The following is a 12,272-nucleotide window of genomic DNA, read 5'->3' as shown; positions in this document are numbered from 1 at the left end:
GGTGGAACGTTATGATTTCAGCCACAATATGGCTGACACTTCTGGGTTCCAGGGACACACATGTGAGGACAAGCCCTCAGGTGTGACCCAAATGTGGCATGGTTGCATCACCTACGTATGACACAGCTGTGTGAGCCCTTGCAAGCACGCGTAATCTCTGTCATCTGTGTATGATGTAACCACGTCATCCCCCTGGGTGCACGTGCTAGGCAGCCCTTAAAAGCTGGACCCATCTTCAGCCCTCTCTCTCTATACATTGACCTCACCGGGTCTGTACCCCTCCCCCAATAAACTCCTAAGCGGGTTTGTTGCGTGTTCCGTGTTTCCTTCTCACTTGCGCTAGGTAATTTCACTCTCCATCATACATATGCCTGATATCCATGGAGGCTGGAAGAGGGCATTAGATCCCCTAAGCCTGGAGTTATAGACAGTTGTGAGCCCATAGGAATTGAACCCAGGTCCTCTGAAAGGGCAGCCAGTGCTCTTAACCGCTGAGCTATCTATCTAGTCTTATCATGTATTTTTTGGTTACCCACACGTTCTAGTCCTCTGTGCCTGTCATCGTGTCCTGTCCTGTCTTGATTTGTAACCTTTTATGGACTCTTCCAGATGGTCTTGGACTGGAGAGATGGCTCAGTCATTAAAGGCGGGGCACATAGCCCAAAAGACACAGGCTTTTCTTCATGCATTCTCCCACTGCAGACACCAGTGGGTTGGAATGCAGGCGTGAGTGGGTCCCGAAGATGGAGAGTGACGCACGCTAGCGCCACTGACACAGCCCCTCTGCAACAAGCACGTCACTCAGAGCAGGTACAGCGGAAGCATCCCGACACAGGAAGTGCTGGTGGCTTTCTTCTTCCTGAGGGCACAGCAGGGACACCTGTGTAACCGGGGCTCACGACTCAGACAGTGAAGCCATCGTTATCTCTGAGTGACATCTGTGAACTTTACAGTCAGAGAGGAAGTCTCCGCTTGTCTTTCCATTAAAAAGGCAAGCCTTGCTGGGGAAGGCAGAGAGGGCGGGCATGCGACATTTTTGTCGTTTTTGTTTTTCTCGTGGACTTAAGAGAGCCACTTAGTGGTTAACTTGCTGTAGAAATTGAGGTTTCCATTCCCTTTTGTTCCTAGAAGGGGGTCACCTTGGTGTGAGTCATCTCAAAGACAAAGTCCCAGGGTTACTGTCACACAGATTGGGGCTTCCATTACGGAACAGGTTTCATTTTCTCACTGCCCTGGAGACTGGGAGGTCTAAGGTCAAGGGGCTTGTGATTCATCCTGGGGACTCTGTCATGGGCTTGAAGATAAGATGGCATCTTCCCCCTGTGTCCTCAATGATTGCCCTTCTGAACAAAGTATAAGGTTGGGTAAGGGATCATTATAAGATCTTGTTTTTACCGTATCTAAAAGTCTTTCTTTTTTTAAAAAAAAAAGCACACCTGGGCTTCAGCATATGTATGTTTGGAGGGCTACCTCTCATTCAGCAACGGTGCTCTTGCTGTGTAGGAGTCTCCTGTCACCAGCTTGTTTCGTGGGGTTTCATGTCTTCTGTGATGGGATGTCCTCACGTGGTCGGAAGTCAGCCTCAGGTCCTCCTGGGCTCTAGTTCTCAGCTCTTGCCTCAGTGATCTCTAGCTAGGCTGTATCCACCCTCTGTGAAGATGCCTGAAACTGAGGTAGCTCAGGAGTGTGCCCTCCCCCACAGCCACCTTCCAGTAACAGGTGATTCTAAGTAATAGGTGGGCGCTGGGTCAGGACTCCTGGGTCCTCAGAATCCTGTAGCCACCCTGAAGAGGTTACATGGGTGCTGGTGGGTTACAATGTGTTCACATGGCAGCCACCTTCAGGACTGGGAAGGTGTCCTCTGAGCAGGAAGGGGCCTTTTTCCACGTGGTTTGCAGCTCTTTCCCTGGGCGGTGGCTTGCCAGTGATTCTTGCTGTTTGTATCAAGCAAGCCTTGTGTGAGCCCTGTGCCTTGAGAGATACATGGCAAATGTCTATACAAGCTGTCTGCCCACAGCTCAACTATCTGTGCACACTGTTGTCTGACTGCATTCCCCAGTGATTAACACTTTCATTCAGATATGCCCGAACCTCTCTTGAGACAGGGTCTCTTTGTGTAGCCCTGGCTGCCTTGGAACTCGGAAGTCTGCTGCCTCCTAAGTACTGGGATTTAGGCTGAGTGTCACCATGCCCCGATTTTAAACTTCTTTAAATGTTTAAAAGAATGTTTAGCAGCTATAGAAACCATAGCCGACCCAGCCTACAGTCACCCTAGTCAGCTTGGGGCCTGATGCTATCCTGTGAGAAAGAGGGGGGACCCCATCGGGTACACCACAGCACTCAGCCAGAACTTGCTTTTTCTTGCAATTTTTTGGAATATACACTGGTTCCTTACAGAAGCTGGTCTTGCAGGAAGGTCAGGGTCACAAGGTGGGACCCTTCTGAGGTGACACATGGAAAAGGAAGTGGAATTGTTGCTAGCCACAGCAGCTGCAGAATCCAGCCTGTTCCTTGCCTGATGGTTTCTCCACCACAGTGAGATTTTCTGCCCTAGCGAGGAGAGAAGGATGAGGGGGCACTAAAGGACCCCCAGCCTCCTGGAGTCTGATGCCAACATCTCTGGTCCTATGTTTTGCTGTTTCTAAAGCAGCTAATTGATCACGTGGCGTCTGTAGGAAGTAAAAGCTTCCTTGAGTTTGTGACATTGATCTCCCTTTCACCACTCAAGCTGGGAACTCAGCTTTCACAGGAGGGTGTGTTCAGCTACGGGCCCTTGTGACTGTGGCTCATGAACTGACAATTGATATAAAAGCCTTGGAATCATGGCTGAGTTTTCCTTCCCGAGTTTATAGCTGTGCTCCTCAGCTCTTATGAATTAGCATATGAGGCTAAGATGACATGGAACGGCCCACTGCAGAACTGGCTGAATCCATGCATTTTAAAAGCTATTTTATATCAGGGTATATAACAGATTCATAAGCACATATAAGAGTCTGCGGCTAGCTCAGTTGCTTAGCATACATGAAACCCATGTGATGGCACATGACTGTAATACCAGTACTCTAGAGATGGAGGCAGGAGGATCAGAAATTCAAGGTCATCCTTGGCTATATAGCAACACAGTATGTCCCAGGGTAGCCTGGGTAGGGGTGGTGGTGGGCCTACTCTGTTGTCAACTGCATTTGGTGGCCTTAGGGCACAAATGCTGTCCCTGGCTTCTCAAGCAACCCAGATGTAAGCTTAATTAACAGGAAGAAACAGTAGCATAGAACTCATCTAATCTTATTTAGTATTTTAAAAAAACCTCCAGTTTTTAAAAATAACAACTTCTTGCAAAGTCATTTTCCCCACGAGCCTCTGCCAGTCACAACTACACTTTTAAAATATGGTTTGGTAAAAATGACTAAAATCAATCATTCGCTTCGAATATTCAAAGTACGTTGCTTCTTAATTTATTCTAAACAGAGGTTTTAGCTACCAGAACATTTACCACACTCTTTATCCAGCTTCCAATAGGCACATAAATAAAACATGATTTTTGTAGGGTTTCCACATTTTTGCCTTGTGAATCAGCTTTGATAGAGAGACAGGAAAGAGCTCCCTGGATACAGTGAGGCTAGAAAATCTGTCCACAGACAATGTCCAGCAAACATGCATAGTGCACACAGGTACAGCATGCTTGTGTGCTTGTAAACACACACAGGGAAAAAGCAAATAAAAAGCCATGGTTATTCTGGCAGAGTGCACAGAGTGTGAAGGCGACAGCTGCTGCCCAGGGATGCCCACGGGCCTGAGACACAGACATAGGAAGCTGGGGAAAGATCTCTGTGTTGCAGAAAAATGCTTAGCAATATTGTTCGTGGGAAACAGAACTGGGAAAGAATGGAGTTGGTTAAGTAGCTCAGGTTAACTCTAAGCACAGGGTCAAAGCTATCACCAAGCTCCGTGAAGGAGGAGCCAACACATTCCCAACACCACCACCACTCTAGTTATGATCACTTTGAAAATCCTTAGCCTTGGCAGATGGTGCTAGATGCTGAAATAGAGAGATCAGACAACCGAGCTGGAAGAAACGAACGAACAAGTGTATGCTGGCTTCCGGGAAATACATTTACTAAAAACCACATGAGCTCAGGGAAGGATCCCAAGCCAGCCATGCCAGGATCACAGCCTTGTAGGACCCCCAGCAGAGGACCCAGTTAAATCTGTGTTATTTAGTTATAGAACACTAGAAAATTGCTAGCCCTCCTTAGAACACTACGAGGCCCAGTTCTGACCTCTGTGTGCACTGTCTGGTGCTCATAAAAAGGAAGTTATTTCATGGTGCTATCTCAGGAGAGTAATTGAAGCAATCTGATTTCCGGAGGGTTATCAGCAGAAACCATAAATAGACCATACGCCTACCGTGCGCGCAGAGGGATAACGTGGCCAGTATGGGGACTGTTTTCCTAAGGACGGAACCATCTGGAAGCTCACTGTGTCAGGTGATAACTGACAGAGGGAGGACGTTCTCACCTGTGCTTAACCCAGGTGTCAGCCTCACTGGCTCGCTCGGTGTAGTTCTCTGGCAGGAAGCCCCGGCAGCCAGTCCGATGTGAGATCCCGATGGCCCAGCCCTCACTGGCTTCCTCCTGCTGAGTGGGGTCCACGAAGATGTATTCACCAGGACTGAGGACTAGCTCATCCGCGTTCTGGGGTTTGTACTGGAACAGCACCTTCAGGGTCTAGAAGGGAGGCAGTGGACCCAGGTCTTAGTGAGGGTTTGGCTGGGAAGCAATAGCAGTAGGAAGCCGGATCACCTCTGATGGGTCTTATGCCTCCAAAGCCCCATCGTGCCTTTGCCTATAATACACAGTGTGCAACCAGCGTGGAGCAGTGTAGAACAGTGCCAAATACCAATACAGTTCATTGTCTGTCTTCCACCCATCTGCCTACTCATCTGCCAGCCCACTTGCCCGTTTATCTGCCCACTGACGTGTTTGTTCATCCTTTAGCCCACCCTCCACCCATCCACCCGTGCATTCATCTGCCCATCCACTCACATACCCATTTCCACCTATCCATCTATCCCTCCATCCACGTTTTCATTCATCAGTCTGTCAAACAATCTGCCCATTCATTTTTCCATTCATTCATCTATCCAGTCAGCCATCTGTCTACTCATCCATCTACCTGCCTGCCCACCTGTCCTTCAATCATTCACCGCCCACCCACCTATTCTCCCTCCATCCATCTATCCATCCATCCATCCATCCACCCATCCATCCATCCATCCATCCATCCATCCATCTATCCATCCATCCACTTATTCACAAAGCCACCCACCTACCCATCTATCCACTCATCCACCATTTATCTGTTTGTTTGTCTGTCTGTCTATCTACACATTCATACCTGTTTCTCTTATAGGAAAGACCTTACAGTGTGACCAAATGTGTATATCCACCTTCCCTCATGTGAAGCTATTCACAATCTCTTACGACAAGGGATTTGGAGACTCCCTCCTACTTATTCCCTGTGTGGTATACTTTCCTCCTCAACTAATCAGCTCTTAGGAAAGGAACCTCGGAATGAAACCCACCAAAATCATTACGCAGGGTGAATGCATAAGCAAAGCATGGATTGACCCATCTTGACAATGGCCTTTCTAATACCACGGAAGAGCTCTCACTGTCTTTTGAAATGACTCATCTAGAAAGGAATGGTACTTTCTAGAATCCAGCAGAGGGTATCCCCCTCTTCCCTTCAGGGAGGGGTGTAGAGCTGAGTGACAGCCAAGGAGTGTTCTTTTGTTCACCTCCTACTAGCAAGGAAGTCTGGGCCAGCCCACCAGCCAGGCCGGGTCCTCTCACCTGGTAGTGCACAAAACGCATGTCCCGGGAGTACAGGGCAGCTGTCCACTGGCAGGTGTGACTGGGCTGTATAGCTCTGGCCAGCTGCTCCAGGGTCCTCTGATGGTGAGGGTAGAACTTGTGGGCCAAGGTCAGGTGTAGTTGCTTGGTGCAGGGCTTGACGGTGCAGTCTGTGGAGTCAAAGAAATGTAAGATGCGGAATGTCAAATGAACATAGGGTGTTGGGGACCCATTCTGGATGTTGGGTGAGATTGGGGGTGCTCAGAACCTGTTCCTGAATCAGCCCTGCCTGCCTGGACCAGGCAGAAATCCTTTCTGGTCATGCCTCTGTTCTACCGTGCCTGCTCCTCAGTGTTGGCGCTTTTTTGACACGGCAGGGACTGGGCTCTCCCTGTTAGGAAGGATGTGGTTGGATGCTTGCAGAGTTTTTGAAGAAAAACAAAAGGTAGGCATGGAGATGTGGTTCCAAGTCTGCAAGCTAGTTTGGATGATAGCAATGCAGCAATGGCCCCTTCATTCTCAGCTGCACATACAGCAGGGCCTACATGCTAGGTCTAGGTCTTGGTTTGAGACAGAATCTCATGTGTCCTAGAGATTGCTTTGACCTCGACAAGTAGCTGAGGATGACCTTGAACTTCTGATCCTACTGCCTCTATCTCCTGAGTGCCAGGGTGTGTGCACTCCCATACCTGGCTTATGTGTTGCTAGGGACTGAACCTAGGGCCTCATCGTTGCTAGGCAAACCCTCTACCCACTGAGTTACAACCTCACTCCAGACCAATGCCTTTTGCTTGAAGAAGAGTCTCAGGAGGAAAATTCCTTGAGGGATGGCCTGTAAAACCCGCAGCCCGTCTAATGTTCACTTGACTTTCCTCCCCGGAGGCCCTGGTAGAGCTAAGGCCCAGGGCCTTGCGATGGCCTCTGACCCTGAGGACACCTTGGCATCACGGGAACAGCCAGGTCTGGTGTCAGTTGGACCATAAAGCATTTCAGACTCTGAGGAGACAGTCCAGTGTCTTCATAGGGATGGCACAGGCTTTGCTGTGGGGGACCTGACTTCAAGGCTCTTTTGTCCTTGTCACCAAGGGGCCTTGACTGAGTGCCATGCTCTGACTCAGTTTCCTCTATGACAGCTAGGACTTAGGAAAAAGAAAGCTGGTTCTGGGACTCTGGAGTCCACGGGGGACTCTCAGTGCCCTGAAACTGTTTGCCACCTCTCTATGCAGGACAGGAAGCAAACAGGGCTTGTTATTCCCCAATGATAGTCCTGGAAGGCAGCATGACGCTAGGTACACCACAGCACTCTTCACACGGGGAATGTTTAACACCAGCTAGACCCTGGCCAGGTCCCTGAGCCCTAAGCTTCTGGGAAGGCAGTCAGGACAGGTGGCACGAAGGTGTGTGTAGGTGATGGGAAATTCCTTTTGTGACTCTTTTTAGCAGTTCGGGAGGGTGGGCTCCCCTTGTGAGTCAGCAGGGTCTGGAAAAGACCTGGTCTGGCTTCCCCAGAGACCCAGGGCTGAGTCATTCTGACTTCTGAACAGGCTTTTGTTTTTCCTCTGTTGCCCTGTGTACCTGGGTTCTGTTTCGCCGAGAGGGCTAGCGTGGGCAGGGAGGGACTCGGGACACTCCTGAGCTGTCATCCCAGGAGGGACTCATAGCCTCTTAGATCAGACTGAGGAGCGACCTGGGAAGGCAGTAAGGACAAGCTCAGGGCCAGGAGATGGATAAGAGGTCAGGGCCAGCTCTCGGGAAGTGGGGCCTATCAATCAGAGCCCTGGTAGTATTCAGTGAGGCAGAATGCTCAGTTCCAGGCCACCAGGATGGGTGAGCATGGCACTCAACTTCCTGCTGCAACAGGATAGCCAAACTGAAGGGCGTAAAACAACAGGAGTGTATTGTCTTAGAAATCTAGGCCAAAGTTCACAATCCAGGTGTGGGCAGAGCCACATTCCTTCTGAAGGCTCTTGGGGTGGGTCCTTTGGTGTCCTCCAGCTCCTAGCGGCCCCAGGCAGCCCTTGCCTGTGGCCCTATCCTGCCCATTTCTGCCTCTGTGGTCAAGCGGCCTCCTTGGTATCTCCATGTGTCGTTTTCAGGAAATAAAATATTTTGGGGGGGGGTCACTTTCCTCCAGTGTGACCTCATCTCAACTAATTGCGTCTTTAAAGAGCCCGCTGTTAAATAAGGTCCCGTTCTGAAGTTCCTGGTGGCAGGGGACCTTGTGTAACCTAGCACAGGGATGCTGGACAGGATTCCTGCTGGGCAGATAGTTTCCTCATCCTTCTTTCCCTGTGTTTGCTTGTTCTTTCCTCCTTCCCTCCCTCCCTCCCTCAATCCCTCCCTCCCTCCCCTCTTCCTTCCTTCCATTCTGAGATAGAGTCTCATGTAATAAAAGTATGTCTCGCTTGCTATGTGGTGAAGGATGTCCTTGAACTTCAGCTCCTCTTGTCTCCCCTTTCTGGATTACAGGTTTATGAACCTCATGCCTGGGATACGTAGCACTGAGGATCAACCCTCATACCCTGCCAAGTACTCTTACCAACTGAGACACACCCCTAGAATTTCCTTCTCCCTTTTAAGGCGAGGCCTAGAAGACCCCTCTGGGGGCATAGGCCGTGAGTGACTGGTATGCCGTTTCCAGACATGAACCAAACTATCCCTCGGAGGACGGACACTAAAGAGCCGTCACCGTGGACAGGAGCTAATCCATCAAGGCCATAGATATGGCTCTTCTAGGACCCAAAGAGTACAGTGTGCCTGCCCACAGCTGGGCCTCCCTACCTGCCAAGACTGATGCCTCTGAGGCAAACGCCATGGCAAATTCTCTGATGACGTCAGCAGGGCTGTCGTTGATGAAGAAGCCGAGGTAACTGATGGAGGAATGGAGAACAAGAGGAACCAGGGCAGGGAAGGAGTTCAGGATCCTGCTCCCTGCACGCCTCAGAGCCTCATACAAATACTCCACCTTCTGGTCTTCACACTAAGGGAAGAGAAGCAGAGAATGCGTTTATGCGTGTCCTCGGGGCTGTTGAGTTAATTTATCTGTTGAGAATCAAGGCTTAATCCCTATGGGCTGTTCTCTATCCAAGGCTCTGGGATACTCCAATGCAGCCCCTATAGCTACGGAGTAAAGAGTCAACCCCCATATTTTCTGCTCGGTTACTTGAGGCATCTTGGGTATGAGTCTTTCTGGAATATGATCCCCTTTATATGCTTGGTTGGGACTCCCCTGACACTGTCCCCTGTCCTCTTTCTTTCTGTGCTCCTTGCTTGCCTCAGTTTAAATGTGTTACCTTCTGGAAATTAGCTCCAGTCCACTCTGAGGAAGCTCACGGTGTCCCATGGGATCCCAGCTCAGACCTCCAGAAAGCAACGGTTTAGTTCTGTCCCCGGAGACTTCTCAGTCTCCGGTGCACAGGGGTGCTTTGTGGATGCTTGGGAGATATTGTTTTCCATGGGATAGCTTCCAGAAGCTTCTTTCTTGCACATTGTGCTTTATGTTCCTCTAGCAGTGTGGAGTGGCAGGGGAAGGCTCTGTCCTGCTGTCCCAGGAGCAGGTGGGCCCTTTTCTAGCTCACCAGACAGAGGTAGAGAGGAAACGGCTTTGGGTTCTCCTCTATGGCCTTAGGCCTTCTTCTTTTGGTCCAACAAATCTCTACATCTTCTTGCCTTGTCAATGCTCGCTGAGGAGGCTGGTGATTTTTACCATGTTTTTTGTTTGTTTGTTTTCTCAGAGGGCCAGGCCCGGACATAGGAAAAACCCTTGTGTCCCGCCCACACCAGTCCTCTTCAATATTCTCATCACACGGAGGGCTCTTGTTCTGTTGAGGACTTTGCTAGTCTCTGGGTAGACAAGGACCAGGACAGCATCTGTCTTCCTAGAGGGGCCTATCACCTTCACAGCACCCAAATGTGCTCCTAGAGAAACTAAGAGAAAGATGCAGAGAGCCTGGGGTTGTACCTCCTTCTGCCTGGGGGTTGAAGACTCTCAAATGAATTGGGTCCTGAAGGATGAAGAGAAGTCGGCCAGAGGAGGGAAAAGATCCCCACAAAGGAGCCAGCTCATGCTAATGTCTTGATTAAAATAAATCATTTGTGTTCTGTTGTTGCCCAGTTACCAGAGACAGCTGCCGTCAGCTGCAGTGATGAGCATGCTTACCACCAGAGCATGCCTCTGGGTGGACTCACCGTGAAAAAGTCACAGAGTGTCACATGAGGGAAGACCTCATGAGCCCTGTTCTTCGCACACTGACGCTTGCTCTCCCTCCAGAACTCTTGGAGGTCTTCCAGCAAGGGCCCCGTGGGGCAGAGGAAGAGAGCGTACTCCTGGGGGATGGGGTCATCCAGAGAAGGGTCATTGCAGTGGCCATGCAGCCTGCAACAAAAAACACTGTCATGTCAATTGGAGCTGTCTCCATGGAGGACGTGCAGCAGCAGCGACACCAGCCCAAAGTTAGGGGCCTGCTGATCTCACACAAACATGGCAGGGCTGTGGCCAACCTTGCAAGTGGTGCCCAGTGGTGGGCTATGTGGCTGCAGGCTAGACCAATCGCACACACTCTCAGCCCCATTAGAGCCTGCCAGTGCAGTCAAAGACAGAGGGGCTCAGACCCCAGTCTTCAGGAGAGGCCTGGTACAGGAACTTTTGTGCTATTAAAATGCAGGGAAAATTTTCACATTTTAACTTCATTGCCGATTTCAAATTAAATGGAAAAATTGAAACCACAAAAGATTAGACAAAATTTCGGTGAAAACCACAGTTTTCTTTTGACTCAAGAAATATTTATTTATTTATATTTAAAAAGTGTTTATTTATTATTTATTGAGACAGCTCTGTCTACACACCACGGAGGCCTGGTGGTGATTCTGCCTGCCTCAGCCTCCTTGTTGCCGGTCCCCACACCTGGCTGAGGAAATCATTCTATATAAAAGACTGCACCAAGCACCAAGTACAAGTTCACTAAAACACAGGTAAAAATGAAAAAGACACAGCTTCTCTCACTGGTCAAGTTAGCATAGGTGTCTACTTCAGAGGGTCAAGGCCTTTTCCATTGTGTCTAAAGTGCAACAAGACCACAGGCTTCAGCTGTGCAACCATTACTTAGAGCGACCTGCCAGCATGTGCAGAGGAAAGCGCTCAGTGTCTTCAATTAATAATTCTACTCCAAGACATTTGTTCCCCAGGGAAGAGCAAGAAGCACAGACCAAGATTTTCATGGAAAAATCTCTGTAAGGCATAAATAGCCAAGCAGTTGTCAGCTTCCTTAACACACACCCATTGCGATTGCAGCTTTCGAGCGGAAACAAATTCCCGTGATGGTGATGTGCAAAGGGATGGGGCCTGCACCTCTTGACTCCCTGTGGACCCCTTTCCTGAGTTCACCCCGGTGGTACACTGCAGGCAGTCCATAGAGCACTGTGTACGTGTCTAAATCATGAGCTCTTTCACGTGGAGAATAGACATCTGGTACACTGCCAGCGTGAGTCTTTCCAAGGCTGCCTCACCATCCACCTTACACATACGGAACATTGCTTCCATCCATTTCCAAATCCAGGGACATTTTTAATTGCTTTCATTTTTTCCAAAGCTTCTATCTAGTACAGTCATCAAGATCTCTGTGTGTATCTAATTTTTTTTGTTTTGTTTTATTTAATCCTGCATAGAGGGTGGAACTGTGTGGAGTTAGGTAGTCAGCGTCCCATGTTCCCAGGGCTGAGAGACACTGAACACAGTGTCCCTCTTACAGTGAGCGGCTCCCACTTCTTCTCCCTTCCAACAGCGTCCTTTGATTTACTTTTTGATTTAATGGTGTCTTAATCTGTGCTTCCCTGCTTCCTGTAAGATGTCAGGACTACTCTCGGCTAGGGGAAGGAGACCTGCCTTCATCCCTCTTCCTTGATGAGTCTCATTTTTGGCTAGGCAGTTACCGGCAGGTGACATCCAGGTCCCTCCCAGCACTGAGGTTGACTTATAGTGTATAGTTTGAATCTGGAGGCTGACATTGAAGCCAGATTTCCTGGACTCCGGGAATTCCCCACATCTTGTAGAGGCCCTGCCTATCCACTGTCAGTCTGCAGTCAGACTGCCAGGACTCTGGGCATTCCCCTATCTGGTGAAGGCACTGCCATTATGTCCTCTGCCTGTGCACCCCTGCCTGTGTGTCCCCTGCCTGTGCGCCCCCTGCCTGTGCACCCCTGCCTGTGCACCCCTGCCTGTGTGTCCCCTGCCTGTGCACCCCTGCCTGTGTGTCCCCTGCCTGTGTGTCCCCTGCCTGTGTGTCCCCTGCCTGTGCACCCCTGCCTGTGTGTCCCCTGCCTGTGTGTCCCCTGCCTGTGCACCCCTGCCTGTGTGTCCCCTGCCTGTGTGTCCCTGCCTGTGCACCTCTGCCTGTGTGTCCCCTGCCTGTGCACCCCTGCCTG

At 50.0% G+C, this 12,272-nt stretch overlaps 1 protein-coding gene across 4 annotated transcripts in view; it reads right to left on the bottom strand.

The window, feature by feature from the left end:
- Window positions 1–12,272, bottom strand: part of Ubash3a (ubiquitin associated and SH3 domain containing A) — a 39,975-nt gene that overhangs the window by 18,440 nt on the left and 9,263 nt on the right. For all 4 annotated transcript variants that reach the window (XR_012911323.1, XM_075979766.1, XM_075979764.1 and 1 more), the window contains exons 3-6: window positions 10,041–10,227; window positions 8,634–8,832; window positions 5,853–6,022; window positions 4,516–4,724 (exon numbers count right to left, since the gene is read on the bottom strand). Coding sequence is in view for 3 of the 4 variants with exons in the window: in XM_075979766.1 (XP_075835881.1) it covers window positions 4,516–4,724; window positions 5,853–6,022; window positions 8,634–8,832; window positions 10,041–10,227 (765 nt within the window). In the remaining variant the exon portion in view is untranslated. The remainder of the gene's footprint in view (window positions 1–4,515; window positions 4,725–5,852; window positions 6,023–8,633; window positions 8,833–10,040; window positions 10,228–12,272) is intronic.

The sequence above is a fragment of the Microtus pennsylvanicus genome, chromosome 7 (assembly GCF_037038515.1).
Source record: "Microtus pennsylvanicus isolate mMicPen1 chromosome 7, mMicPen1.hap1, whole genome shotgun sequence".
Lineage (NCBI taxonomy): Eukaryota > Metazoa > Chordata > Mammalia > Rodentia > Cricetidae > Microtus > Microtus pennsylvanicus.
This window is presented reverse-complemented; position numbering and strand designations above follow the sequence as displayed.